The 25,949-nt window shown below is 37.1% G+C and overlaps 1 protein-coding gene across 3 annotated transcripts in view; it reads right to left on the reverse strand.

Annotated features, from left to right (window-relative positions):
- The window catches only part of CSMD3 (CUB and Sushi multiple domains 3), a 1,281,859-nt gene that overhangs the window by 593,510 nt on the left and 662,400 nt on the right, over nt 1–25,949 (reverse strand). For all 3 annotated transcript variants that reach the window (XM_051844770.3, XM_051844772.3, XM_051844771.3), the window contains one exon: nt 20,066–20,169. In XM_051844770.3, coding sequence (XP_051700730.2) covers nt 20,066–20,169 — 104 coding nt within the window. The remainder of the gene's footprint in view (nt 1–20,065; nt 20,170–25,949) is intronic.

Below are 25,949 nucleotides of genomic sequence, written 5' to 3' on the forward strand. Positions count from 1 at the left end.
TTGATTCCAAGATTGTAGATTTCCTTTGAATTGTGTTTTCAGTTCATTGCGCCATGCATGGACATGTGTATAGCCTTTATCCAGTACAGAATTTTTAATCAGTAAACTTTGTTCATTTGATGCAGTAAGCACATTGGGCACTAGAAACTGACCCACTCCATCAAAGTTGGCCAACTTCCCATTTCCTGCAACAACTGAGAAAGAATTAAGTGATTCAGACACTTATAAAGGGATTGCTCATAGCCATTCTTGAAACAATTCCTCTAAAACTGATCTGGGAGAAATGGCAATGGTGTGCTCATAAAACAGGTAAGTCAGTCCCCACTAGATTTCCATTAACAGTTTTTTGAGAACTTCTCAAAAATATACCAGCACATGGCCGGCGCTGCGGCTCACTAGGCTAATCCTCTGCCTTGCGGCGCCAGCACACCGGGTTCTAGTCCCGTTTGGGGCGCCGGATTCTGTCCCGGTTGCCCCTCTTCCAGGCCAGCTCTCTGCTGTGGCCAGGGAGTGCAGTGGAGGATGGCCCAAGTACTTGGACCCTGCACCCCATGGGAGACCAGGAGAAGCACCTCGCTCCTGCCATCGGATCAGCGCAGTGCGCCGGCCACAGCACTCCACCCGCGGCGGCCATTGGAGGGTGAACCAACGGCAAAAGGAAGACCTTTCTCTCTCTGTCTCTCTCTCTCTCTCACTGTCCACTCTGCCTATCAAAAAAAAAAAAAAAAAAAAAAAAAAAAAAAACAGCATGCATCCAGGGCCAGAAAAAAATCATTCTCTGCTCTTACCTACCTTTATTTTGTCTCTCGTGCTAAATATCCAAACTTGCTGGGAAAAGGTGCTAAGAAGGTAAACACATAATCAAATCTTAACTATAGTTAATTAGTGTGGGCTAAGTCTAGGTATACATGAAGAAGGAAAGAAGAAATTGGAAACTTCTATGTTCATTATTCAGTTAAAACTATTTACTAACAAGAATAACCCCTACATGGGCACAAGTTATAATGAGTAAAAGTACAAAGAACTGGATGTCATCATTGTAAAAGAAGGGCATTGGAAAAGAGACTGGAGAAAAGAGACTCCAGAGGACATAAAAATTTCAGAAACAGGAGCATCAGGAAACACCAGAAGGCTAGGTAGTAACTGGTAAATGACATAATACTGACAAATTGAGGGAATCTCAAAGGTGGGAACTGGTAATATATACACTTCCATAACTTATCCTCAGGCTAACTTAGTATTGCTTTTTCTGGCAAATACTTGTGCTACCTATTCTTCAATTTCCCCAGAAATGTCTCACTTTCCATCTGGTGACAGAGCAACACAGGTTGTTGGTATTTTGAGTCAGCCTTCTACTTGTTCCTTTTCTTCTGTTTGTTCCCACACAGATAGATCCCCAGATTGAGAAACAGGTTTTCTTACTTTTCCCTTGAATCTCCTGTAAACATGTTGGGGAGACCCTCTGGACACATTTTTAGAAACTACTATATTCTATACTCTATATGGAATGTCTATGGAACTTCCTGGAAAAAAGGCACCTGACTACTGCGTGACTTCCAAAAGAAAAGGGGTATAGAAAGTGGCAATCTCACACTGTGCTGCCTAAATACTCTGAACAGAAACCAACCAATTCATCACTGTGGCCTAGCAATAATGACACTGGTTTAATCTGAGTTGTGAAAGATAACAGATAACTTACAAAAATCATAAGCAATGGCCTTGTGTCAAACAACATCTTTTGTTGAAGACTATTTGAAAGAATAAAAGCAATTATAAAAGAAAGAGAAGGGATGATTTAGGGAAGGGCACTTGTCCTATAATACTAGTATTGCCATACCTCCAGGAAGGAGTAAAGGTAAATTTGTTTAAGATGTTTTAATTTTGTACAAAGCTTTTAAAAAGTAAGTAAATTTGTTGTTCCATTACTTTCTATAGTTACTAACATTTGGACTTATAACTTTGGTGCCATCTTCTGAAAGTTTATCTTCAATGGATCTATGATCTCCCTTTTTTCTCATATTCCTCTAGTGAACAATTTTAAATTCTTGCTTGCCTTTGCTTTAAAGGACTCCAGTATTTATGGCAAGGACCCCTTAAGGGCGTTCTGGGCTTTCATATTACTTCTCTAGTCATTCATAGGAAAATTTACAGAAATTCATCCCACTAGGGGAATCTTTAAATATTGAATACATAAGATAGTTCACTGGTAGACTCAGAAACAAACAAAAACAATGCAAAACTGATTATTCAACTCTATTACAGTTCCCACTTCACAAGAACATAAGACGTCAATAGACAAATTATAGGATTGCCAAACCGAGGTAAAAATTTACAGGATCTGTTGATGCCAGAGGTCCCATATAGGAGTCAGCTCATTTTGCAGATGAAATACCCTACTTGAAAAAAAGACACAATTTTAGATACTTGTGGGATAACTGTAGACAGTGGGTTCAGCTAAAGCCTTTCCACTTACTTTGTTATGAAAATAAGGGTACCACTTTAAGCCTTTTAACTTAAAATTTTTGATTAAACCGCATCATCAATATTGAATATCTTAGTTTTTATGGAGATTCTGGCACTGGGGTAACAGGATGCTGTGTCAGCAGCAGACATACTTTAAAAAAATAGTATTTCATGACAGATAATAATTGTTCAGCTTGGGGCCAGTGCCGTGGTACACTAGATTAATCCTCTGCCTGTGGCACCGGCATCCCATATGGGCACCAGGTTCTAGTCTCGGTTGCTCCTCTTCCAGTCCAGCTCTGCTGTGGTCTGGGAAGGCGGTGGAAGATGGCCCAAATGCTTGAGCCCTTGCACCCACATGGGAGACCGGGAGAAGGAACCTGGCTCCTGGCTTCTGATTGGTGTAGCGTGCCAGCCGTAGGGGCCACTTGGGGAGTGAACCAACAGAAGGAAGATCTTTCTCTCTGTCTCTCTCTCTCACTGTTGTAACTCTACCTGTCAAATAAATAAATAAAAATCTTTAAAAAAAAAGAATGTTTAAAAAAATTTAAAAATTGTTCATCTTTATGGGGTACAATGATTTCTCAGCACATTTATACATTGTACATTGTTTAACTCAAAATAGTTACTTTATCCATCATCTAGCATTTATCATTTCCTGGTGATGAAAAAGTCCACGTCCTCTCCTCTAGCTACACTCACTCAGCATTATTATACAATATAGTTAACTACAATCAACTTTCTGTGTACTAGAAAACCAAGTTATTCCTCCTATATATGACTGTCTACTAACCAATCTCTCCTCATTTACTTCTTTGCCTCCCCATCCTCTGTTAACCACTATTCTGCTCTCTATTTCTAGAGTTCAGCTTTTTTAGACTGCACAAATGAGTGATATCATGCAGTAATTGGCAGATATAAGTTAACAAGAATCAGTCTTTACATTTAATCACTTGGCTTATCTTTGTATCACACATGTTATAACTACAATCTTATAATGGCAAAAGATTCAGAATCTGTGGTTATACCATAAAACTAGATATAAACAAGCATGAATATTGACATTGTACCAAGGGCATCCAGTATACTAAATTATATTACCATTTTAAATGTAGTACCATTATAATAGAAGAGGATACATGGCACTGACCTGATTTATATGGAATTCGTTTTATATTGGTAATGTTTTTTAAAGATTTATTTATTTATTAGAAAGTCAGAGTTACACAGAGAGAGGACAGACAGAGAGAGAGAGAAAGAGAGGTATTCCATTCGATGCTTCAGTCCCCAGGTGGCTGCAATGGCCAGAGCTGCACTGATCCAAAGCTAGAAGCTAGGCGCTTCTTCCGGCTCTCCACGCGGGTGCAGGGGCCCAAGGGCTATCTTATGCTTTTCCAGGCCACAGCAGAGAGCTGGATCGAAAAGGGAGCAGCCAGGACTAGAACGGGCGCCCATATGGGATGCCAGCGCTTCAAGCCAGCGCGTTAACCCGTTGCGTCACAGCGCTAGCCCCTAAATTGGTAATTAAGTTTACTTACAGAACGTATACATGAGCTAAAAATAGTTGTGTACTGTGGTAACTGTGGTGTTTCACTTTGAATTAAGCTGACATAAGCTGATATAAGGCAGTGGAGGATGGCCCAAGTGCTTGGGCCCCTGCACACACATGGGAGACCAGGAAGAAGCACCTGGCTCCTGGCTTCGGATCGGCACAGTGCTGGCCATAGTGGCCATTTGGGGAGTGAACCAACGGAAGGAAGACCTTTCTCTCTGTCTCTCTCTCTCACTGTCTATAACTCTACCTGTCAAATACATTAAAAAATCAAAAGTATATATTATACACACAAGGAAATAGACAAATGGATGGAAGAGGACTATAATAGTTTATATGCTGAATGCCTTCCTCCCCCAGCCAAAGCCCCCATACTAAAATTTGGTCTCCAAGTTGGTGCTAATGGGAAGTGATAGAACCTTTAGGAGATAGAGCCTATTGGAAAATCCTTAGATATCTTTGGGCATGCCCTTGAAAGGCAGCTTCCATGTGATTTCTTGAGTTCTTGCAAGAGGATTGTCATAAAAGCCTGAGTCCACCTTCTCTCTCTGCTTCCTTATGTGATCCTTCCTCCACCATTTCTCTGCCACCTACCAAGATGGTTTCACCACAACTTACATTATCCCTTTTGGATTTTCAGCCTCCAAAAACTGAGTGAAATAAGCCTTTGCCCCTCACATCATAAGTAGTTTGTTTCAGGTATTTCATTATAGCTACAAAAAGCTTATTACTATAAAGGACTAAAAGACATTTGAACAAACTATGGGAATTAGCTAATAAAATAATTCCAATAGCCGCAGTCTTTATCTGCTTGGATAATAACACAGCATCATCTGAGTGTGTACTTGGCCTAGCACTTTAGTTGCTAGTTAGGATGCCTGAGTGTCTGAGTTCAATTCCTACCTTTAGCTATGATTCCACCTTCTTGCTAGTGCAGAACCTGAGAGGCAGCAGTGATGGCTCAAGTGATTGTGTTCCTGCTGCCCATGTGGAAGACCTGAATTGAGTTCCTAATTCCTGGCTTCAGCCCCCGGTTGAGAGAAGTATTTGTGGAAAGTGAACCAGCAAATGAGAGCTGTGTGTGTGTGTGTATGTATCTCCAAAAACAAAACAAAACAAGACAAATCTGATGTATTATCATCATAATCATCTATGTAAAGTAGTTTATATTATGCCAACCTAAAAGAAGAAATTATTCAAAACCTATTTTAAAAATGAGTTATTTCTCAACAGAACACTTTACACTTTTAAGGCACATGTGGTACTTTTCCCTAACCAACATTATCAGAAACTTGATGGCAGCTCTATTTCATAGAATTAATGCCAAAAGACAGAGATATTTTGTGTGTTCATGGTACATGTGATGTCTGAATGATCTTAAATCTTTGTCTCTTCAAATGCCAATGTTCAGGCGTTTCATTGTACAATTTTCACTTTGGGGATACTAAAACATAATGAATCACAGAGAGGACATCATCTTATTTCCACTATCATCCAGTAATTAGGGAAATATTTATGGATTCCTAATAGATGGTTAGAACTCATGTGCTAAGATTTAGCAATACATTAGATAAAAACGACCTGAACTTTACCACCAGCCTTTTCAATAATTATGATGATTCCTACAAGCAAGCATGGTATTTCTTTCTTTGAACATTTTCTAAACCCAAAAATCTGGGCTAGAGGACATTTGCTGTGCCTGACTTATCTGAATCCTCTGATAACCACCTTTAATACTTTAAAGGTTTTCTTGCTTTCCTAGAATCTGAGACATAAAGGACCTGCCAGAAGTCTATCATTTATATTGACTGGGAGATTTGGTCAACCTAGAAGTGTTCGAGAGAAAAGAAAGGCTATTTATGTGCTACAGGGAGCCTGGTAGGTGACACTGATCACTTATGTGGCCATCAAAAAGGAAGAAAATCTCACTCATCTTGTGGAAATAGTACAGAAGGACTGAACATTGGTTCCCAAAAATGGCTTGAAATTTAAACTGCTGATCTTGCCCTGAACTCAACAACAACCAAAAAAAAAATGTAAATTAGCAAGCTTACTATACTCATAGACTGCCTTTCATTCATCTGAAGAATCATTTACCTTGAGAATATGTAAACAGTCACATATTTCTAAACACTTCCACAGTGTACACTCAGTGATTAACATAGCCTTAATAGTTCCCTCGGCTTAGTAGAACTTTAGAAAATCTTAAAGGATTTCTTCATAACTATAGGATCCTGATCTCCCTATATTTAGAGCATATACTTTAGAAAACTTGGAATTTTAAATTATTCTCAACCTTTTTGAGATACAAATATAAGGAAAATTCAAAATGTTCATGGAAAATGGTGATTGATGTTTATGATCGCCTGTAGATTTTATCTTCAATATCATCTTATCCTTTCTCAAAAACAAGTTATCCATTTATAAACTGCTGATTTCTCTGGGATATTGTTCACATAACTTTTCATAAATCATCAACAATTTCACCATTCTCTCTCCCAAGTTTCAACAACAATTTGATGTTCTTTCTTCAATTTTAGAAACATTCATTTTGCTCTTTTAGGGGTTCTTTTCAAACTGATGTCTTATTATTCTTACAGTTTCAAACTAGATCCTGTCCAGACACTTTATAACAAGTTAGTCTAAGTTTTTTTTTTTTTGTTCAAAGAAAATGAGATTGATATATATTTTACACAATATACATTTTGCACAATTCTTTTGGACAGTTCTCACAGATTCAGAAATATGTTACTCGAGAACATGGAATTAGTCCTTTCCAAATATAATCATTGGAGGAGACAGTGTTTTTTTCCTTCAATCTGTATCTTGTAATGGTATAAGATAATGACAATGGGCATCTTTCCCACCTGCCAAAAAAATTGGAAAAATGTAATAATCACTGAAGGGCCTGAATTTTTGTAACTGTAATATTACTAATGTGATTAATAAAAAGTAAAAAAAAAAGATGTTTTTATTCTTCAAGAGAAACTGCTAGTTAAAAATTTACATTAACAGGATCAAGGGATAAAATAAATGTGTGTATCACTTTTGATAGCATTGCATAATGAAAAAGAATAGGGATTTAGGGGTCAGCTATTTCTAGGGGCATCTAAGGGTTAAGCTATTTTTCAGGCTTGGACTTGGTAAGATGTTATAATGAAATATAAAATAATATTGAAATACTTAATCATTACAAAGTATATGCAATATACGTATCAAAGTTTTTTGATACTGGTTTATCATTGAAGGAGAACTATTGTCCATTTGCTGTAATCATTCATTATTGCTATTATATATTTATTGGTTATTCCTGCAAGTTAATATGTTGAATTTTTTAACTCATTCTATTATATATCTGATCATTGTTTTGCTTTATACTTTACTATGAATTTCCTTTATATTTCAAACTGCCCAGAGTAAAAACAGTAAAAAGAGATTTGGAAAATTATATTGTGATTATAAAATAGCAACAAACAGTAAAAATTATCTCAGTGTAAATGCAAGCCTTAATTTAATTTTTTTTCCTGGCACAATAAAGGTAAGAAAACTCTCCTAACCCCATTTGCCTTTAATATTTCCTTTCAAAAGCTTGAAGTGTAAATGTCTTCTCTTTTGCTTTCAGTATGTTTAAATGTTTCAAAAATTAATTAAATTAATAGCAACTTTGCACCACAAAATCTCTGTCTTGGTAGTTTTGGAGCCATCATTTTGAAATATAAATCTCAAGGAAGATGATGTCCTGTGTCTCTGTTTTGAGAGAGTTAATGCCTAGGCACTTGGCTCCATTCTGTAACTTACTAATGATCATATAGATATTTTTATAAGGAAAATTAACATGTTTTAATGAATTATATCTGCCTAGCTATATAAAAGTGTCAAATTTACTTCTCTTCTTTACAATCTCTAGCAGTTTGCCTATGACACACATCACACTTTTGCTTAATGCTTACTCAACAGAAAAACTGTTTCAGGCTCTTCTACATTTGGTTTGAAGCATTTAGTGGGTTGTTAGACAATTTTATTTTTAATTATATTTTCTCAACACTAGATATCTCACTGAATATCATCCTCTTTACATGCAGCCTCAATGTCTGAGCCCTCTCACCATCCTTTCAAAAAACTTAGACTCAAATGGTAGTGATTATATTTTTCAAACAATTTTGTATTTTACCTACTATTCCAGTTAAAGATGCTTTTGAGCCACAGTAGAAGAGTTTTAGATCATTCTTATAACATTATCAAAATGGTCTCCAAATAGTTTCAATTTGTTTCTAGTACATCTTTTTGAACTTAAAAATGAGTTAAAATACTTCTTTAATACATGTTTGTTTACAGATTAAATAACTTCAGTTTCATAATGAATTCTAATCTTCCTAGTTAGTCCTTTCACACTAGAATAAAAGACTAAAAGCCCTAAATGAATGCACTCAGAAATCTTCCTCAAGCACTGAAATAGAATATGAAATTAAGGATAGTATCTATTAAATTTGTATTAGGCCCATGCCTGATTTTCTTTATAAGCACTCAACGTATATGGGTGCAGCCATTAGAGATAATAACTGCAGTACTATATTCCATCATATTTTTGTTTCATACAAATATTTAACTTTCACTTTTTATGAGCATACACTTAGTATTCTTTTACCTTATGCAATGCTATCAAAAGTGGTACAAACATTCATTTTGGAGTACAAACAATTCATTATAGATGACTACTTTTAGGGAAAAAAAGTTTAAAAAAAAACCTGAAAAATAACAGCATTTAGATAATTCAGAAAGTAGATCAGCATACTGGAAAGATAATATGAAAATGATGAAATTATATAAATGTTTGTTTATTTCACTTAATAATCAGTAACTGTGGCTTTAACTTCCTTTATGGCACAGTCTTTCAGAAGTTTTAATTTATTGGCTAATTCAAAAGCATAATGTGTATGAAGGTATTTGTCATGTTTTTTTTTTTACCTTTACATGTAGATTTATATACTATGATTTATTTTTAGAAAAATGAATTTGACTAAGATTTCTGCAAATACATTTTTGTAGTTATGTAATATATATATATATAATCTCTAACAAAGCAGCTTGTCAAAATACATGGCTCAATGAATTCAGAGAAATAACATTAATCTATTCAAAGCATGATGAAACATCTATTTTTTCCATAAAGCTACAAAGAATATTATTCATTAAATGATATACAAATATATAAAATACTTAAATAATATCATATTTGCAGTGCTTTTATGTATTTTTCCCAGAAACCTTTTATTTAAGGTATATAAACTTTATGCATTTCTTAAATACAACTTTAGAAACCTAATGATTCTTTCCACTGTACCCACCCTCCACCTGTCCTCCCACACTTCTTTCTCCCAAACCTATTTCCATTCTTATTTTTTACTAAGATCTATTTTCAATAGATTAAATGTATTTTTTGACAGGCAGAGTTAGTGAGAGAGAGAGAGACAGACAGAGAGAAAGGTGTTCCTTTACCCCCCAAATGGCTGCCATGGCCGGCGTGCTGCTGTCAGCACACTGCGCCAATCTGAAGCCAGGACCGGGTGCTTCCTCCTAGTCTCCCATGCAGGTGCAGGGCCCAAGCACTTGGGCCATCCTCCACTGCACTCCCGGGACAGAGCAGAGAGCTGGACTGGAAGAGGAGCAACTGGGACAGAATCAGGCACCCTGACCGGGACTAGAACCTGGGGTGCCTGCGCCGCAGGCAGAGGATTAGCCCAGTGAGCCCCAGAGCCAGCCAAGATTAAATCTTTATTAAGCAAAGAATTAAAACTTCTCTACAGTAAAACATAAAGAAAAGATTCTAAAATGTGCACTAGAGACAAGCTAGATTATTGCCACAGGATCTTCAATTAGACTCACAGCAGACTTCTCATCAGAAACTCTACAAGCTAAGAGAGAATGGTGAGATATATTTCCAGGTCTTGAGAGAAAGAACTGTCAACTCAGAATACTGTACCCTACAAACTCTCATTTATAAATAAAGGTGAAAGAAAGACCTTCCATAAAAAAACAGAAATTGAAAGAATTTGTCCACCACTGGTCCAACCTTACAAAAGATGCATAAGGATGTTCTACACACATTAACACAGAAACATGGTCATCACTATGACAAAAGGTGAAGGCAGAAAATCTTCCAGTAAAAGTAAAAAAGAAATCCAATATAAGTTTTTTTTTTTTCAAAAAGAATAGTTTCTAGGGGAGAGTATTGTTACCTGATACGAATATGAATCTGAGAATCAGATATTCTATTGGACTAACTTTTCTAGAAGAAATCAGAACTTCAAAGCAACACAACAGAGGCCAGCACTGTGGCATGGGGGTAAAGCTGCTGCCTGCGGTGCTGGAATCCCATAAGGGCTCCGGTTCATGTCCTGGCTGCTCCACTTCTGATTCAGCTCCCTGCTGTGGCCTAGGAAAGCAGAAGAAGATGGCCCAAGTCGTTGGGCCCCTGCACCCACGTGGGAGACCTGGAAGAAGCTCCTTGCTCCTGGCTTGGATCAGTGCAGCTTTGGCCGTTGCGGCTATGTGGGGAGTGAACCAGCAGATGAAAGACCTCTCTCTGCATCTCCTTTTCTCTTTGTGTAATTCTCTGCTGACTTTCAAGTAAATAAATAAATCTTAAAAAAAAAAATGAAGTAACACAATAGAAGCATGTTTGGAATGTTCAACCCAACATTTTTTCACATTCTTCAAGATGTTTTTTCAAGTAGAATGCCATCCAATATCAGATTTTATTCACAAAATTTCTAGATATACTGTAAGAGTAGAAGGTAATTTTTAATCTTTTATTTTGCAAGTTTTCACTTAATCTTTACAGGGTTACCACGAACCCAGTAGTGAAGCATGTATGAGAAAGATTGTCACTTGCCTTTCTAACCCTCTCAGTCTTCAATGAGAAGACCTGGACTAATAATCAACATCTCCCTTCTCGATGAAGGTGAAATGAGATAGTACAGTAAGTGTACTATTGTCACTGTTATATCTCTTAAATAAATCACATCTATTTCCTAGTCTATCAGATGAATTTATATCTAAGTGTGAAAATAGCAAACAGAAAATAATCTGTGAAAAAGCTACAGTTCTTTTGACAGCCCTTGAAAGATGATAGTATGATGGTTCAAATCTGTCACCTGGATTATTACTCAATGGTCAAGTGCATAATTTGATCTCCATTGACACTGTCACTAAACCACCATGAAGTTGTCAGAAATGAAAAAGGCTATTTCAATGTTGTTAAAGACATGACCATCATGTTACTCTATCAAAATGAAAACGAGTAAGACAGATAGTCTATGATAGAGAGAGAGAATCTAAAAGGGGTATAGATAACAATACAACGAATGACAAAAACAACAAATCTCTGAATTGTGAGTTCAAATTTGCAATTCAAATTTATTTTAGGAGTTTTCATATGATAAAACCATATGGAAAACTTATCACTGGGTATGCTATACAGTTAGAGTTCTTTCTCTACTACTAAATAATCTCATTGCTCATAGCTCTATTATGAATATTTCTTTGGAGCCAAAATCTCAAGATGAAGAATTTAGACACACTTTTTTTAGGTTTTTATGGATACACATTATTTTTAGGTTAATAAATTACAAAAACTATATGCTTTATATTTCATGGAAAAGAAATGTCTTATAAAATTTATTCTTAAAATATTTCACAATTAATTCCTTCAGAATTGAACAAGTTATTACTTATGAAGTACATTTTTATGGAAGAAAATAAGTAGTCAATTTTATTTGGTGAAATATTAAGCCTTTTTATGTTATCTCAAAAACTAAGGAAAAAGAAAGAAAGGGAAAAGGGAGGAGAGTGGGAAGGAGAGAAGGTGAGAAGAAGGGAACATCATAATGTTCACAGAGTTGTATCTACAAATCATACTGAGTCTATTAATCTAATTAAAAATGAAAATAAGGGCCAGCACTGTGGCGTAGCTGGTAAAGCTGCCACTTGAAGTGTCAGCATCCCATATGGGCACCAGTTTGAGTCCCGGCTGCTCCTCTTCCAATCCAGCTCTCTACTATGGCCTGGGAAATCAGTAGAAGATGGCCCAAGTTCTTGGATCCCTGCACCCGTGTGGGAGACCTGGAGGAAGCTCTTGGCTCCTGGCTTCAGATCAGTGCAGTTCTAGCCTTTGCGGCCAACTGGGCAGTGAACCAACAGATGAAGGACCTCCCTCTCTTTCTCTATCTGCCTCTCCTACTCTCTCTTTGTAGCTCTGACTTTCAAATAAATAAATAAATCTTTAAAAAATAAAATAAAAAATAAAAATGAAAATAAGCAAAAGAACCTAAATATTAAGGAAATAATGGATATATTTCCAACGACTATATCAATCATTTGACCTAAATAGAATAGGTTAGAATTTATGTTTAATGTGTATCAAAATGATACATCCTGTGTTAACTAAAATAATTAGTACTTATATAATTAAATATAGGCTGAAACACATAAAAAGCTTTTTAAATATTCTGATATGAGATGCTTTGCTGTTCAATGAACATATTTTCTACTACTAACTGTATTTTCTCACTTTCTTACAGCATTTACTTTAGAAAACATAAAATAACTTTTGTACCCAAAATTAATTAGCACATTGATGAAAACTTAAGAAAAAAAAGACTTTACATATGAGCAAACAGATTGTTAACAAAAATGTTTAAATGAAGAGTAGTTTTATTTAAAATCAATTTCTTTCAACTGGAGTTTTTAAACTCATCCACAAAAATTTACAATGTTATATAGATAATACTATTTCTAAATTTGGGCACGATGGAGCCCTTCCTTGATTTTTTTCCCTAAAGAGACCCTGATCTGACATTTTCTACCCCAACTATTGCTCAAAGATGTGGCTGCCTGGTGGGAACCTGCATCTTTCACACATCTCCCACTAGAACTCCTAAACTAGTTTACAGACCGCAATGTTATAAATACAGAAACTGAGAGTAAGACTTTAACATTTCCATAGAAATTTGAAAGAGTATTTCTGTGGTGAATCATGCAGTTTAAAAAAATGTTATGTTTGTATCTGTTTTTATGTCATTTTTTCTAGAAATGCATTTTTCTTTTACATTATACAAGTATTGGTTCAAGAGAGATTTGGAAATAAACTACATCTATTTTACTGTTTGTTGGAGAGGTACTGTTATAGAATACACTAGAATCTGTCTTCCTGGAATTCCCTGCTACTAAGGTAGCGTGCGTTTCTTTTCCAAGACCACATTGTCAGGGATCTAACACAAAACACTCTTGTTCACTTCCCAGGCCCAATGGGCAGCTATTTGCAGAGAAATGTAAAAAGTGTAAGCATTTTTTTTTTTTTTGGACAGGCAGAGTTAGACAGTGAGAGACAGACAGAGAGAAAGCACTTCCTTCTGTTGGTTCACCCCAAAATGGCCGCTACGGCCAGTGCTGCACTGATCCGAAGCCAGGAGTAGGGTACTTCCTCCTGGTCTCCCATGAGGGTGCAGGGCCCAAACACTTGGGCCATCCTTCACTGCCCTCCCGGGCCACAGCAGAGAGCTGGACTGGAAGAGGAACAACCGGGACAGAACCTGCACCCCAACTGGGATTAGAACCCAGAGTGCCGGCGCTACAGGTGGAGGATTAGCCTAGTGAGCTGAGGCACTGGCCAAAGTGTAAGCATTTTTAATGTGCAAGTTGAGGTGTCCATATGTGTGGTGAAGAATATTTCAGGCTGAAAAGCAAGGTCGCTTCATTGCAGACTAGGGATGAGACTAGACTTTCTAATATCGCCATATCCCAGCAAGAAAATCACAATACAAGAATTTCTAAACTAAAACTTGGCCTTCTGAGTTATTATAAATGTATATTTGTCAAGGGAGGATGGTGGTGAGGGTTATATTTAACAGTAATTAGCTTGATTTATAACTTTTAATATTTAGACATTTGATATGTGAGTTTCTTTTTGCATTTTTTTCTAGGCTCTTCTAATGTCATGGGTGGGCCTGCCATTTAAAAAGTTAAACTTCCTAAGAATGATGCTTCCGGTTCACTCAAAGTTACACGAGCTTCTTTGGTAGATAAAAATCCAGTAAGTTCTCTTATCAAAGTGTCTTAAAGTTTAAAGCAACTTTTGATCTAATTCAAAGTCTATGAAATCTCTGTTAACTAGTCAGCCAGCTTCTATTTGAAGACATCTAGGAGGTGGGCATGAGCAAGTTCTGTTGTAGTCATTCTTACTCAAAGAAAAGAGTCATATTTTCAAAGAAGTGAATTTTGCTTCTAAGACAGAAAAGCAAATTTGAGAAACATACTCTATGTTTATAAAGAGAGAAACAGAATATATTTAGTAATTATTGAATATTTTCAAAATTAATATAACTCCTCAGAGTGAAAGAAATACAAATGATGAACTACATGTACTACACAAACAAAGGATAATATGACATCAGTAAAGTAAGATTAGGAAAGATGTAATATTGTTTTCTCACATTCTATTAGAAGTAAAATACTGTACTCCAGAATATAAGATAAAGCTACTTTCATTGATAAGTCACTTGAGAAATAAGGGCACTTCCCATTAACATGTTCCTTCTTTTCCTGATCCTAGGTTGTCCAGCTAACTTTACCATCATCTCCTTCAAAATATCAGTTGTAGGCCTGTTATTTTCAGTCATTACCCCACGAGTTTACTCACTTATTACTTGAGTCATTCATTCAAATGTAGAATCTCCAAAATCATGCCTCTCCTGCCCTCACAAATATAAAAGGAAATAGGAGTGTCATCTGTACTTAATGAAAACTTTTACAATGAGAACAAAAAGCACTAATAAAAATTATTAGTTTTTGTGAGGCCAATTAATTCAAAGATGAATACTCTTAAGTTCAGAACTCTCTAACAGTGAGATATGAAGAAACTGGACTGTGGCATATACTTATACAGTTCTTTTGATTAAGGAAGAGTTTTGCTTTCACATAATGAATAACTATATTTAAAATACATATGGATGTTCCTCTAATTATCTAAAAAAGTGTAGGAAAGAACTTTGTCCTATCTTTTTATTTTGAATTTCCCAAACTCAGAACACACACACACACACACATGATACACCCACATGTGTGTGTGCATGTGTGTGTATCTGTATATAAATAATTAAAATAAAGACTGCATCTGCATATACTTGCTCAGGGGTGAGTTTTTTTTTTTTTCCTAGCAGTTAAGACGATGCTTAGGACGCCTGTATCCCATATTGGAGTGCCTAGGTTCAAGTCCCAGTTCCACTCCTAACTCCGGCTTCCTGCAAATCTTCACCCTAGTAGACAGCAGGTGATGGTTCAACTACTTGGGTCTCTGCCTCCCACATGAGAGATCAGAATTGAGTTGAGGTTTATGGCTTTAGCATGGCCCAACCTTGGTTGTTGTGGGCACTTGGAAGTTAATCAGCAGATGGGAGGTTTCTATATATGTATGTATGTCTATTTGTATGCATGTATGTAAATATCTATCCTCTCCACCTATGTTTCTTTTACTCTCAAATAAACAAAATAAATAAATGAATAGATTTGTCTGTATATGTGTGTGTTAGTCTCAGTCTTGTGATAGATTTAATGATTTTGTTCATTTTCTTTCCCAGTTCTCTCATACTCCCACAATAGAATCAATTTAGATCTATTGAATGGGCAGTCAATTCTTTGACCATTAATAGTCAAAGAATGAAGCTTTAGTTCTGAATACATGCTGGATTGTCTAATTGGAACCATGTGATTTGACAATATAGGCAAGTCCATTAGGGTACTAGGTATTCTTTAGAAAATAGTACTTAAAATCCATTCCATGTTCATAACATAATGATTTGCTCTGTAAAAAGAGCATCAACCAGTATTTCAGAATTAATGGTTGACTCTGTAATTTTCCCAATATTTGAATAGAGTAAAATACAAAGTTCAAACACACATCTCTTTTTTTATTTTGACAGTCAGAGTTAGACAGTGAGGGAGAGAGAGACAGAGAGAAAGGTCTTTCTTCCATTGGTTCACCCCCCAAATGGCTGCTATGACCTGGCACTGTGCCAATCCGAAGCCAGGCGCCAGGTGCTTCCTTCTGGTCTCCCATGCAGGTGCAGGGCCCAAGCACTTGGGCCATCCTCCACTGCACTCTCGGGCCACAGCAGAGAGCTGGACTGGAAGAGGAGCAACTGGGACAGAATCCAGCACCCCAACCGGGACTAGAACCTGGGGTGCCAGCGCCGCAGGTGGAGGATTAGCCTCCTGAGCCACGATGCCAGCCTTAAACACACATTTCTTAATTTTATGGATCACTCTGAATCCCTAAAAAAGGTACTGGCTTATTTTTATAATGGTTGGAAATTTAAGATAACATTGATAATATTTTCTGGGACTTATTGGATTATTGTAAAGATATATTGCTTACAATCTGTCAAGCTATAATTTTGTGATATTAATTAACTCAAAGACCTTTTTATAAAAGGCAGTGGCAAAAGGAGTATATAGAATATGATACAGGATGTTAGTTGCACAAGATGACTTGCAATATTTGATCTAATATTGATAGTTACTTCCATTTTGTGTCATATACATGAAAAAGATCTCTTAAGAAATATCCTTCATTAGGCTGACTAGCCAGCCTATCTTTTCCTGTAAACTTTCTTAATCTAACCAAATAATCTTCTGAAGTAAGTAGAAAATGCATTACATGTATTTTTATAATTTCATTTCTGAAGTGTATCTGATTAGATCTATCAAACATTGAAAGAAAGTATGTGAGGATCAATCACCATATATGCTACTATTAATACTATTATAAAGTGTTAGATGAAGGAATAGACACGTTTTTATTTGAAAAATAGCAAACAAATTTAAGGATGACAAAATCCAAATGCTGTGTTTTTGTTAGGTGTCACATATGTAAATGGCTATAGACCCAGGCAGATAAAGCAAAGGATTATAGAATCTCAAGCACAAAATGATACAGAGTTTATTGGTCAGGGAGACTCTATAACCCTTCCTCAATCAGGGGTACGATAGGCAACTGTCCAGTCAATTTTTGCCATTAACTGTCCAGGCCTTACGTTACTAGTTGGTAAAAAAAAAAAAAAAACCACAAATTCAAGTTTTTATATGTGATTTTTCAATTATTAAACACACTACTCAAGGGCTGGCATTGTGGCATAGTGGGTTAAACCGATGCCTGTGATGCTGGCATCTCAGTTCATGTCCTGGGGGCTTTACTTCCAATCCATCTCCCTGGGAAAATCAGCAAAGATGGCTCAAGTACTTGGGCCCCTGTCACCCATGTGGGGAACTTGGATGAAGCTTCTGACTCCTAGCTTCATTCTGGCTAAGATCTGGTCATTGTAGCACTCTGGTGAGTGGACCAGTGGATAGAAAATCTTCCTTTCTCAATGTCTCTCTCTCTCTCTCTCTCTCTCTCTCTCTTTTAAATTAATAAATCTTTAAAAAAGTAAAAAAAAAAAAAAAGAAGAAAACACACTACTTGATAAACAAAAATAAACATTTCTACTGGTTATAGCAGCTCTGTAGCAATTTCTGAGACGATCTTACAGTATAATGAAATCCATCAGATACTAATCCAAAAGGAAATCTAGGAGAAACTATAGGTTATTTCTATAAGACATTAGTCCAATGTGATGATGACAGGCTCAACATGCTGTGAAAAGGCTGACCATTTTTAAGTGAAGAAGTGTTTAAAATGAAGTCACAAAAAGTCCAGATGAGTAACTCAACATATAGAGCTTTGAAAATACTGGTTCTTTATCACTCATACCTTGGGAAGCACAAAATAGAACTGCAGTAGGCCACAGACAAACAATCAAATTGCTAGCCAGTGACATCTACGCTGCAGAGAAAAGACACTGGTTCAATTAATGTCAAAAGTGCTTTAAGAGAAGGGCCCAAGTTGTGGAGCACCAGGTTAAGTCACTGCCTGAAATGATGTATGTCTTACGAGGACAGATTCCAGTCCCAGCTTCCAATCCAGCTTCCAGCTGATTTGCTTGGGAAGGCAGCAGAGCAGAGAGACCTGGACAGAGTTCCAAGTTCCAGGCTTTGGCCTGTCCCAGTCTCAGCTCCAGCACCATAGACAGGCCAGTTGTTGCAGCCATTTGGGAGAGTAAAGAAGTGGATTAAACAGCTCTTCGTCTGTCTGTACCTCTTTCTGCAATTCTGCCTTTCAAATAAATAAACAAATTTTTTTTCTAAAAAATAGAAATGCATGAAGAGAAGTTATGTTTAACCTAGTAGTTCAGGCCAGCACCGTGGCTCACTTGGCTAATCCTCCACCTGTGTAGCCAGCACCCTGGGTTCTAGTCCTGGTTGGGGCACCAGATTCTGCCCCGGTTGCTTCTCTTCCAGTCCAGCTCTCTGCTGTGGCCCAGGAGGGCAGTGGAGGATGCCCCAAGTGCTTGGGCCCTGCAACCGCATGGGAGACCAGGAGGAAGCACCTGGCTTCTGGCTTCGGATTGGCACAATGTGCCGGCCGTGGCGGCCATTTGGGGGTGAACCAACGGAAGGAAGACCTTTCTCTCTGTCTCTCTCTCTCTCACTGTCTAACTCTGCCTGTCAAAAAAATAAAATTAAAAAATAAAAATAACCTAGTAGTTCAGATGATGGTTAAGACATAACAGGTGCCTGGGTTCAACACCTGACTCTGTCTTCTGACACAACCTTCTTGCAAATGTAAGCCCCAGAAGGGAGCAGTGATGGCTCAAGTAATTGACTTGTCTCCCATGGGAGAGTCCTGAGTCCTGGATTCCCTATTTTGGGAATTTGTGAAATGAAGCAACAAATAAGATCTCTCTCTCTCTTGCTCACTCTCTCTCATCTCTTCTTTGTTAATGAAATAAATAAGTACAAATCGTAAAAAAGACACTTTGATAAAAGAACTTACTGGATTTTTATCTACCAAAGAAGCTCGTGTAACTTTGAGTAAACTGGAAGCAATGGCCCAGCTCGGGCCATTGTGGCCATCTGGGGAGTGAACCAGCAGATGGAAGACCTTGTTCTCTGTCTTTATCTCTGTAACTCTGACTTTCAAATAAATAAAATAAATCTTTAAAAAAAATTAAATACAGAAGAAAAGCAAAGTAGTTTACCTTTAGTACATTACATAGTAAGAGAAATACACATGATAAGAGCAATATCTCTAGGAGTTTTTTATGCTAAATTTTTTTTTATTTGACAGATAGAGTTAGACAGTGAGAGAGGGAGAGAGACAGAGAGAAAGGTCTTCTTTCCGTTGGTTCACTCCCCAAGTGGCCGCCATGGCCAGCAATGCGCTGATCCGAAGCCAGGAACCAGGTGCTTCTTCCTGGTCTCCCATGCGGGTGCAGGGGCCCAAGCACTTGGGCCATCCTCCACTGCCCTCCCGGGCCACAGCAGAGAGCTGGACTGGAAGAGGAGAAACCGGGACTAGAACCCAATGCCTATATGGGATCCCGGCTCCGCAGGTGGAGGATTAGCCAAGTGAGCCATGGCGCTGGCCTCTATGCCTAAATAATTTTTTTAAAATTTTATATCATTAGCTATCATACTTTGGTGTACATAAGGGTCATATGGTGAGTCAGCTAAAACAGATTATTGGGTCCAGATTCCAGAGATTCTGTTTCAGTGGCTCAGGTCCAGAAATCTATATTTTGATTACTAGGTAATTGTGATGCATTAGTGATGCAGAAAGATCCTAATTTGAGAAGCATCCTGTTAGAGAAGAGCAAGACCTCACCAGATGCTGAAGTTGCTAGCACCTTGATCATGGACTTCGGATCTTCTAGAGTGGGGAAAAATACATTTCTGTTGTTTGTAAGTTACTAATTTAGTGTATTCTGTTATAGGAGGTCAAAGGAACTAAAAGGGTAGAAGTACTAAGAAATAGATTATATATAGGTTGGTGATAATAACTAAGATTCTTTACTTCTATTCATGTAGTGGGAGGGATAAATGGAAAAAAATAACTTGACAATAAAATCTGACAAACATCTGATAGGCTAAGGAAGAAGTGAAAAATTGAGAACTTACACTTGAAGCACTGTCCTAGGGTCTCCAACTTCACCCCCATCACCAATTGTCAAGGTATCATAGCCAATCTCCAAATCAAATTCTTCAAAATTTATCTGGATAACCTGGCAATAAACAGAAACAGTACATTAAATATTGAGTCATGTAATAAAAACAAAAATAAAGTAATGTCAGAAAACACTCAACATGCACATAAGACTAAATGTATTTACATATATTTGAATTTTACAGTATGGCAGCAAACCATGTATTACTAAAATTCAATCTTTATACCACCACATGGGTTTTACTTGCTGTACTATATCTTCTCTATTAAGTTTTCAATGAAGTGTGTTGGCTTCTGTTTACAGAACTCTTATATAAAGCATCTGAAGCATGATTAATACAAAAATATTTCAAGAAGGCTTTATAAAAGTATGTGTAGTTGGACAGGGGTTTTCTATATATTTACATACATACTTTATAAAGTTAACATGGAAAAAAAGGGTGTGCTTTTTATTTCATTTTTAATGATGTGTTATGTTTTCATGTTAATATAATATTAACAGAACAGAATCAATGCATAGATACAATTAAAATAATGTAATGATATTCTCTTTCTCCCTGCCACTCTTCTCTTCTTCTAATCCTTTTCCTTTCCTCCTCTTTTTAAGCTTTTAACATAACATTTTTAAAAAGATATATTTATATGAAACTCAAAGTTACATAGAGAAGGGGAGAGTTAGAGAGAAACAGAGAGAGCGAGAGAGAGAGATTTCCATCTGTTGATTAATTCCCTGGATGGCCACAAATAGCTAGGGAGGGGCCTGGCCAAAGCCAGGAACCAGGAGCTTTATCTGGGTCTCTCATGTGGGTGGCAGGGACTCAAATATTTGGTCCATTTTCTGCTACTTTTCCCAGACCATTAGCAGGCAGCTGGATCAGAAAAGGAACAGAGGGGACATGAACTGGTGCCCGACATCACAGACAGTGACTTTACCTGCTAAGCCACAATACCAGCCCCAAGATAACATATTTTTAATTAACATTACAGTTAGGGGCTAAATGCTCAACTAAATAAAGATCTTAACAAGTTAAACAAAACAAAACAGAACGAAAAAGAGACCCTAGTTCAGCAGTAAAATAGGCAAGGGCTATAAACAATAATTCAATGAAAGATGATTTTTTTCCACCAGTTGCTGTAAATTTTAAAATAATCACAGATCATTAAAACTCTAGCAGTATAACATTCATAATCATTGGTTTGACAAAAATACAAAACAAAGTTTGACAAAGCTATATTTATAGCCAACTGATATACTCAGGCATTTCTTTCTTGTTTTTGCTTTTCTTTTTAATTTTAGCTGTATTTCTTTTTCCGTGTCCAGCTTATTTCACACAACATGATGTCCTCAAGTTCCATCCACTTTGATGCAAATGGTAGAATTTCTTCTTTTTTTTTTTTTTGGCCAGGCAAAGTTAGACAGTAAGAGAGAGAGAAACAGAGAGAAAGGTCTTCCTTCCGTTGGTTCACTCCCCAAATGGCCACTACAGCCAGTGCACTGTGCCGATCCAAAGCCAGGAGCCAGGTGCTTCCTCCTGGTCTCCCATACGGGTGCAGGGCCCAAGGACTGGGCCATCCTCCACTGCACTTCCGGGCCACAGCAGAGAGCTGGACTGGAAGAGGGGCAACAGGGACAGAATCCGGAGCCCCGACTGGGACTAGAACCTGGGGTGCCGGCGCCGCAGGCGGAGGATTAGCCTAGTGAACTGTGGTGCTGGCCGGTAACAGCCTTTCTGAGGGTGAGGTGGTATCTCATTGTGGTTTTGGCTTGCATTTCTCTAAAGGCTAGTGATGTTGAGCATTTTTTTCACATATTGTTGGTCATTTATATTTCTTCTGTTGTGAAGTGTCTATCAAAGTCTTCTGCCCATTTCTTTACTAGATTTGTTGTTTTTTATTTTGCTTTTGTTGTGTTTTTTGAGTTTCTAATATATTCTGGATATTGATCCTTTGTCAGATAGGAAGCGTGCACATTTTTTTCACACAGTTGATCATTTCTTTTGCTGTACAGAAGCTTCTATATTTGATATAATACCATTTGTTTAGTTTTGCCTTGTTTCCCTATGCTTTGGAGTTCTTATCCTATAAGCTGTCAAATGAATAAATGTCTTAAGAGTGTTTCCCCTGTATTTCCTTCTAGTAACTGCAGAGTCTCAGGTCTTAAATTTAGGTCTTTGAACTATTTTGAATTGATTTTTGTATGTGGTGAGAGGTATGGATCTAATTTCATTCTTCTACATATTTGCATCCAATTTTACAAGCACCAATTTATTGACGAGATTACCTTACTCCAGTGTATGGTCTGGACACTTCTGTCAAAAATCAGTTGGCTATATGAATGTGGATTCATTTTTGGGCTTTCTATTCTGTTCCACTGATCTATGTGTCAGTTTTTATGTCAGTACCATGTTGTGTTTTTTTTTCTTTTCTTTCTTTTAAGATTTATTTATTTATTTAGAAGGTAGAGTCATAAAGAGACAGAGGCCGAGAGAGAGAGAGAGAATCTTCCATCTGTTTGTTCACTCTCCAAATGGCCAAATCAGTTGGAGCTGAGCTTGTCTGAAGCCAGGAGCCAGGAGCTTCTTCCAGGTCTCCCAGGTAGCTGCAGGGGCCCAAGGACTGGGATTATCTTCTACTGCTTTTCCAGGCCATAGCAGAGAGCTGGATCGTAAGTGGAGCCAGGACTCGAACTGGCACCCATACATGGTGCTAGCACTGCAAGTGTCGGCTTCACCCACTGTGCCACAGCGCTAGCCCCCTATGCTGTTTTAATTACTATTGCTTTGCAGTATGGTTTTTTAAAAAACATTTATTTATTTTATTTAAAAAGCAGAGTTAGAGAGAGAGACAGAGATCTTCCATCAGCTGGTTCACTCCCATCTACTGGTTCACTCCCCAAAAGGCCACAACAGGCAGAGCTGGGCGAGATTGAAGCCCGGAATTCATCTGGGTATCCCACATCGGTAGCAGGGACCCAAACTCTTGAGCCATCTTCCACTGCTTTCCCAGGTGCACCAGCAGGAACCTGGATCTCAACTAGAGTAGCTGGGGTTTTAACAGGTTTCCATATGAGATGCCAGTGCTGCAGGTGGCAACTTAAATTAACAGCCCTAGCCCCTTGCAGTATGCTTTGATGTCAGGTATTGTGATGCCTCCACCTTGGTTTTCTTGTTCAGGATTGCTTTGGCTATTCTGCATTTTTTGTGATTGCACCTGAATTTTAGGATTTTCTTTTCTATTTCTAAAAAGAGTGTCATTGGTATTTTGATATGAATTGTACTGAATCTGTAGATTACTTTAGGTAATACTTCTTTTATTTAATTATTTATTTATTTGACAGGTAGAGTTGTAGACAGTGAGAGAGAGACAGAGAGAAAGGTCCTCCTTCCGTTGGTTCACTCCCCAAATGCCCCTATGTCCAGCGCTGCGCCAATCCAAAGCCAGGAACCAGGTGCTTCTTCTTGGTCTCCCATGCGGGTGCAGGGGCTCAAGCACTTGGGCCATCCTCCTCTGCCTTCCCGGGCCACAGCAGAGAGCTGAACTGGAAGAGGAGCAACCAGGACTAGAACCCGGCACCCATATGGGATGCCGGCGCCGCAGGCGAGGATTAACCAAGTGAACCACGGCACCAGCCCCAACTTTAGGTAGTATTTCAATGATATTGATTTTTCCAAACCACAAGCAAGGAGTATCTTTCCATTTTTGTGTGTGTGTGTGTGTGTGTGTGTCCTTGCTGATTTCTTTTATCAATGTTTTGTAATTTTCATTGTGCAGTTCTTTCATTTCTTTGGTTAAGTTTATTCCTAAATATTTGATTATTTTTGTGGCTATAGTAAATTGGATTTGATTCACTTTCAGTAAGTTCATTGTTAGCATATAAAAAATTACCAGTTTCTTGCATGCTTACTTTGTAACCTGAAATTTCACTTAATGGTTTTGAATTCTAACAGTTTTGTGTGTGTGTGTGGAGTATGTGGGTTTTTACAAATACAACATAATGTAATCTGTAAACAGATAAATTGACTTCCTCTTTTCCAAATTTTATTCCAATTATTTCTTTCTCCTCCCTAATTGTTCATAATACTTCCAGTACTACATTGAATTAAGAGTGGTGAAAGTAGATATCCTTGTCTTTTCCAGATCTAAGGGAAAATGTTTTCAGCTTTTCCCCACTCAGTACAATATTGACTGCTGGTTTGTCATAAATAACAATTGTAATTTTGAAACACATTCCCTCTATACCTAATTTGTAGAGGTTTGTTTATCATGAAGGAGTGTTTAATCTTATCCAATAATTTCTTTTCATCTATTAAGATGACAATATGGCTTTTGTTCTTCATCCTCTTGATGCAATTTATGACATTATTGAATTCTGAATTTGAAACACCCATGAATTCCCACTTTATCGTGATGTGTGATTTTTTTTTATGTGACTTCGGTGTTGGTTTTGCTGATACTTTGTTGAGAATCTTTGCACCTTTGTTCATCAAGGGTATAGGTCTGTAGTTTTATTTTCGTGTTGTATATTTGTTCAGTTTGGGTATCAAAGTGATGTTGGACTCATACAAAGCATTTGGTAGAGTTCCATCTTATTCAATACATTGGAATAGTTTGAAAAGTATTAAATATTTTGTAAAACCCAGTAAAGCCACCAGGTTCGGGAATTTTCCTTGATGGAAAACTTTTAACTACTGTTTTTATCCCATTGCTTGTTAAAGGTCTGTTTAGATTGTCTATATCTTTTTGATTTAATCTTGGTAGATTATATGTACACAGGAACTAGTCCATTTCATTGAGGTTTTCATTGAAATAGTTTTTCATAGTAGTTTCTTATGAGCCTTTGTATTTCAGTGATATTAGTTATAATGTATCCCTTTTGATCTCTAATTTTGAGTTTTATCATATTTTCTTTGTTAGTCTGGCTGAAGTTTTGACTATTCTGTTTATCTTCTCAAAAACGCAGCTTTTTTGTTGATCTTCTTTATTGTTTTTATAATTTCAATTTCATTTATTTCTGTTCTCAGCCTTATTATTTATTGCCTCCTGATGATTTGAGTTTTGTTCTTATTTTTCTAAGTCTTCAAGATGTATCATTAGATCATTTGTTTGAGAGATTCTCCCTTTTTCTTAATGAAGTACTCAATGCTATAAACTTTCCTCTTTATGATCATGGTATCTCCCCTGCCAAATAAGTATCAAACTTTCCTCTTAATACTGCTCTTGCTGTACCCCATAGGTTTTGATACATTGTGTTTCATTTTCACTTGTTTCAAGAAACTTTTGATTTCCTTTTTAATTTCTTCAATGACCTACTGATCTTTCAGTAGTATGTTCTTAATTTCCATGTATTTAGGAGTGTTCCATTGTTCTTGTTGATTTCTACTTTTGTTCTTCTGTGGTCTGATATACATGTAATTTCAATCTTTTTAGATGAACTGAGACTTCATTTGCATCCTAATGTATGGTCTATGTTAGAAAATGTTCCATATGCTGATGAGAAGAATGTTCATTCTGTAGCCTTTGAGTGAAATGTCTTGCAATTCAATTATGATGTATCTTTATTTTCTGTCTGTTTGACCTGTCCATTCATGAGAGTAGGTTTTGGAGTTACCAACTATTACTGAATTGGAGTTACTTCCTCCTTTTAGGTCTAATAGTATTTGCAGTATATTTCTGGGTGGTCTTGTATTGGGTGGATATATAGTTATGATTGTTATACCTTCTTGCTGAATCAAAACTTTTAGCAAAATATAATGTCCTTGTCTCTTTTTACAGTTTTTGATTTAAAGTTTGTATTATCTGATATGAAGATAGCTATTCCTGTTCATGTTTGGCTTCCAT

Source organism: Oryctolagus cuniculus, chromosome 6, assembly GCF_051225735.1.
Source record: "Oryctolagus cuniculus isolate XC-2025 breed Fujian yellow rabbit chromosome 6, ASM5122573v1, whole genome shotgun sequence".
Taxonomy (NCBI): domain Eukaryota; kingdom Metazoa; phylum Chordata; class Mammalia; order Lagomorpha; family Leporidae; genus Oryctolagus; species Oryctolagus cuniculus.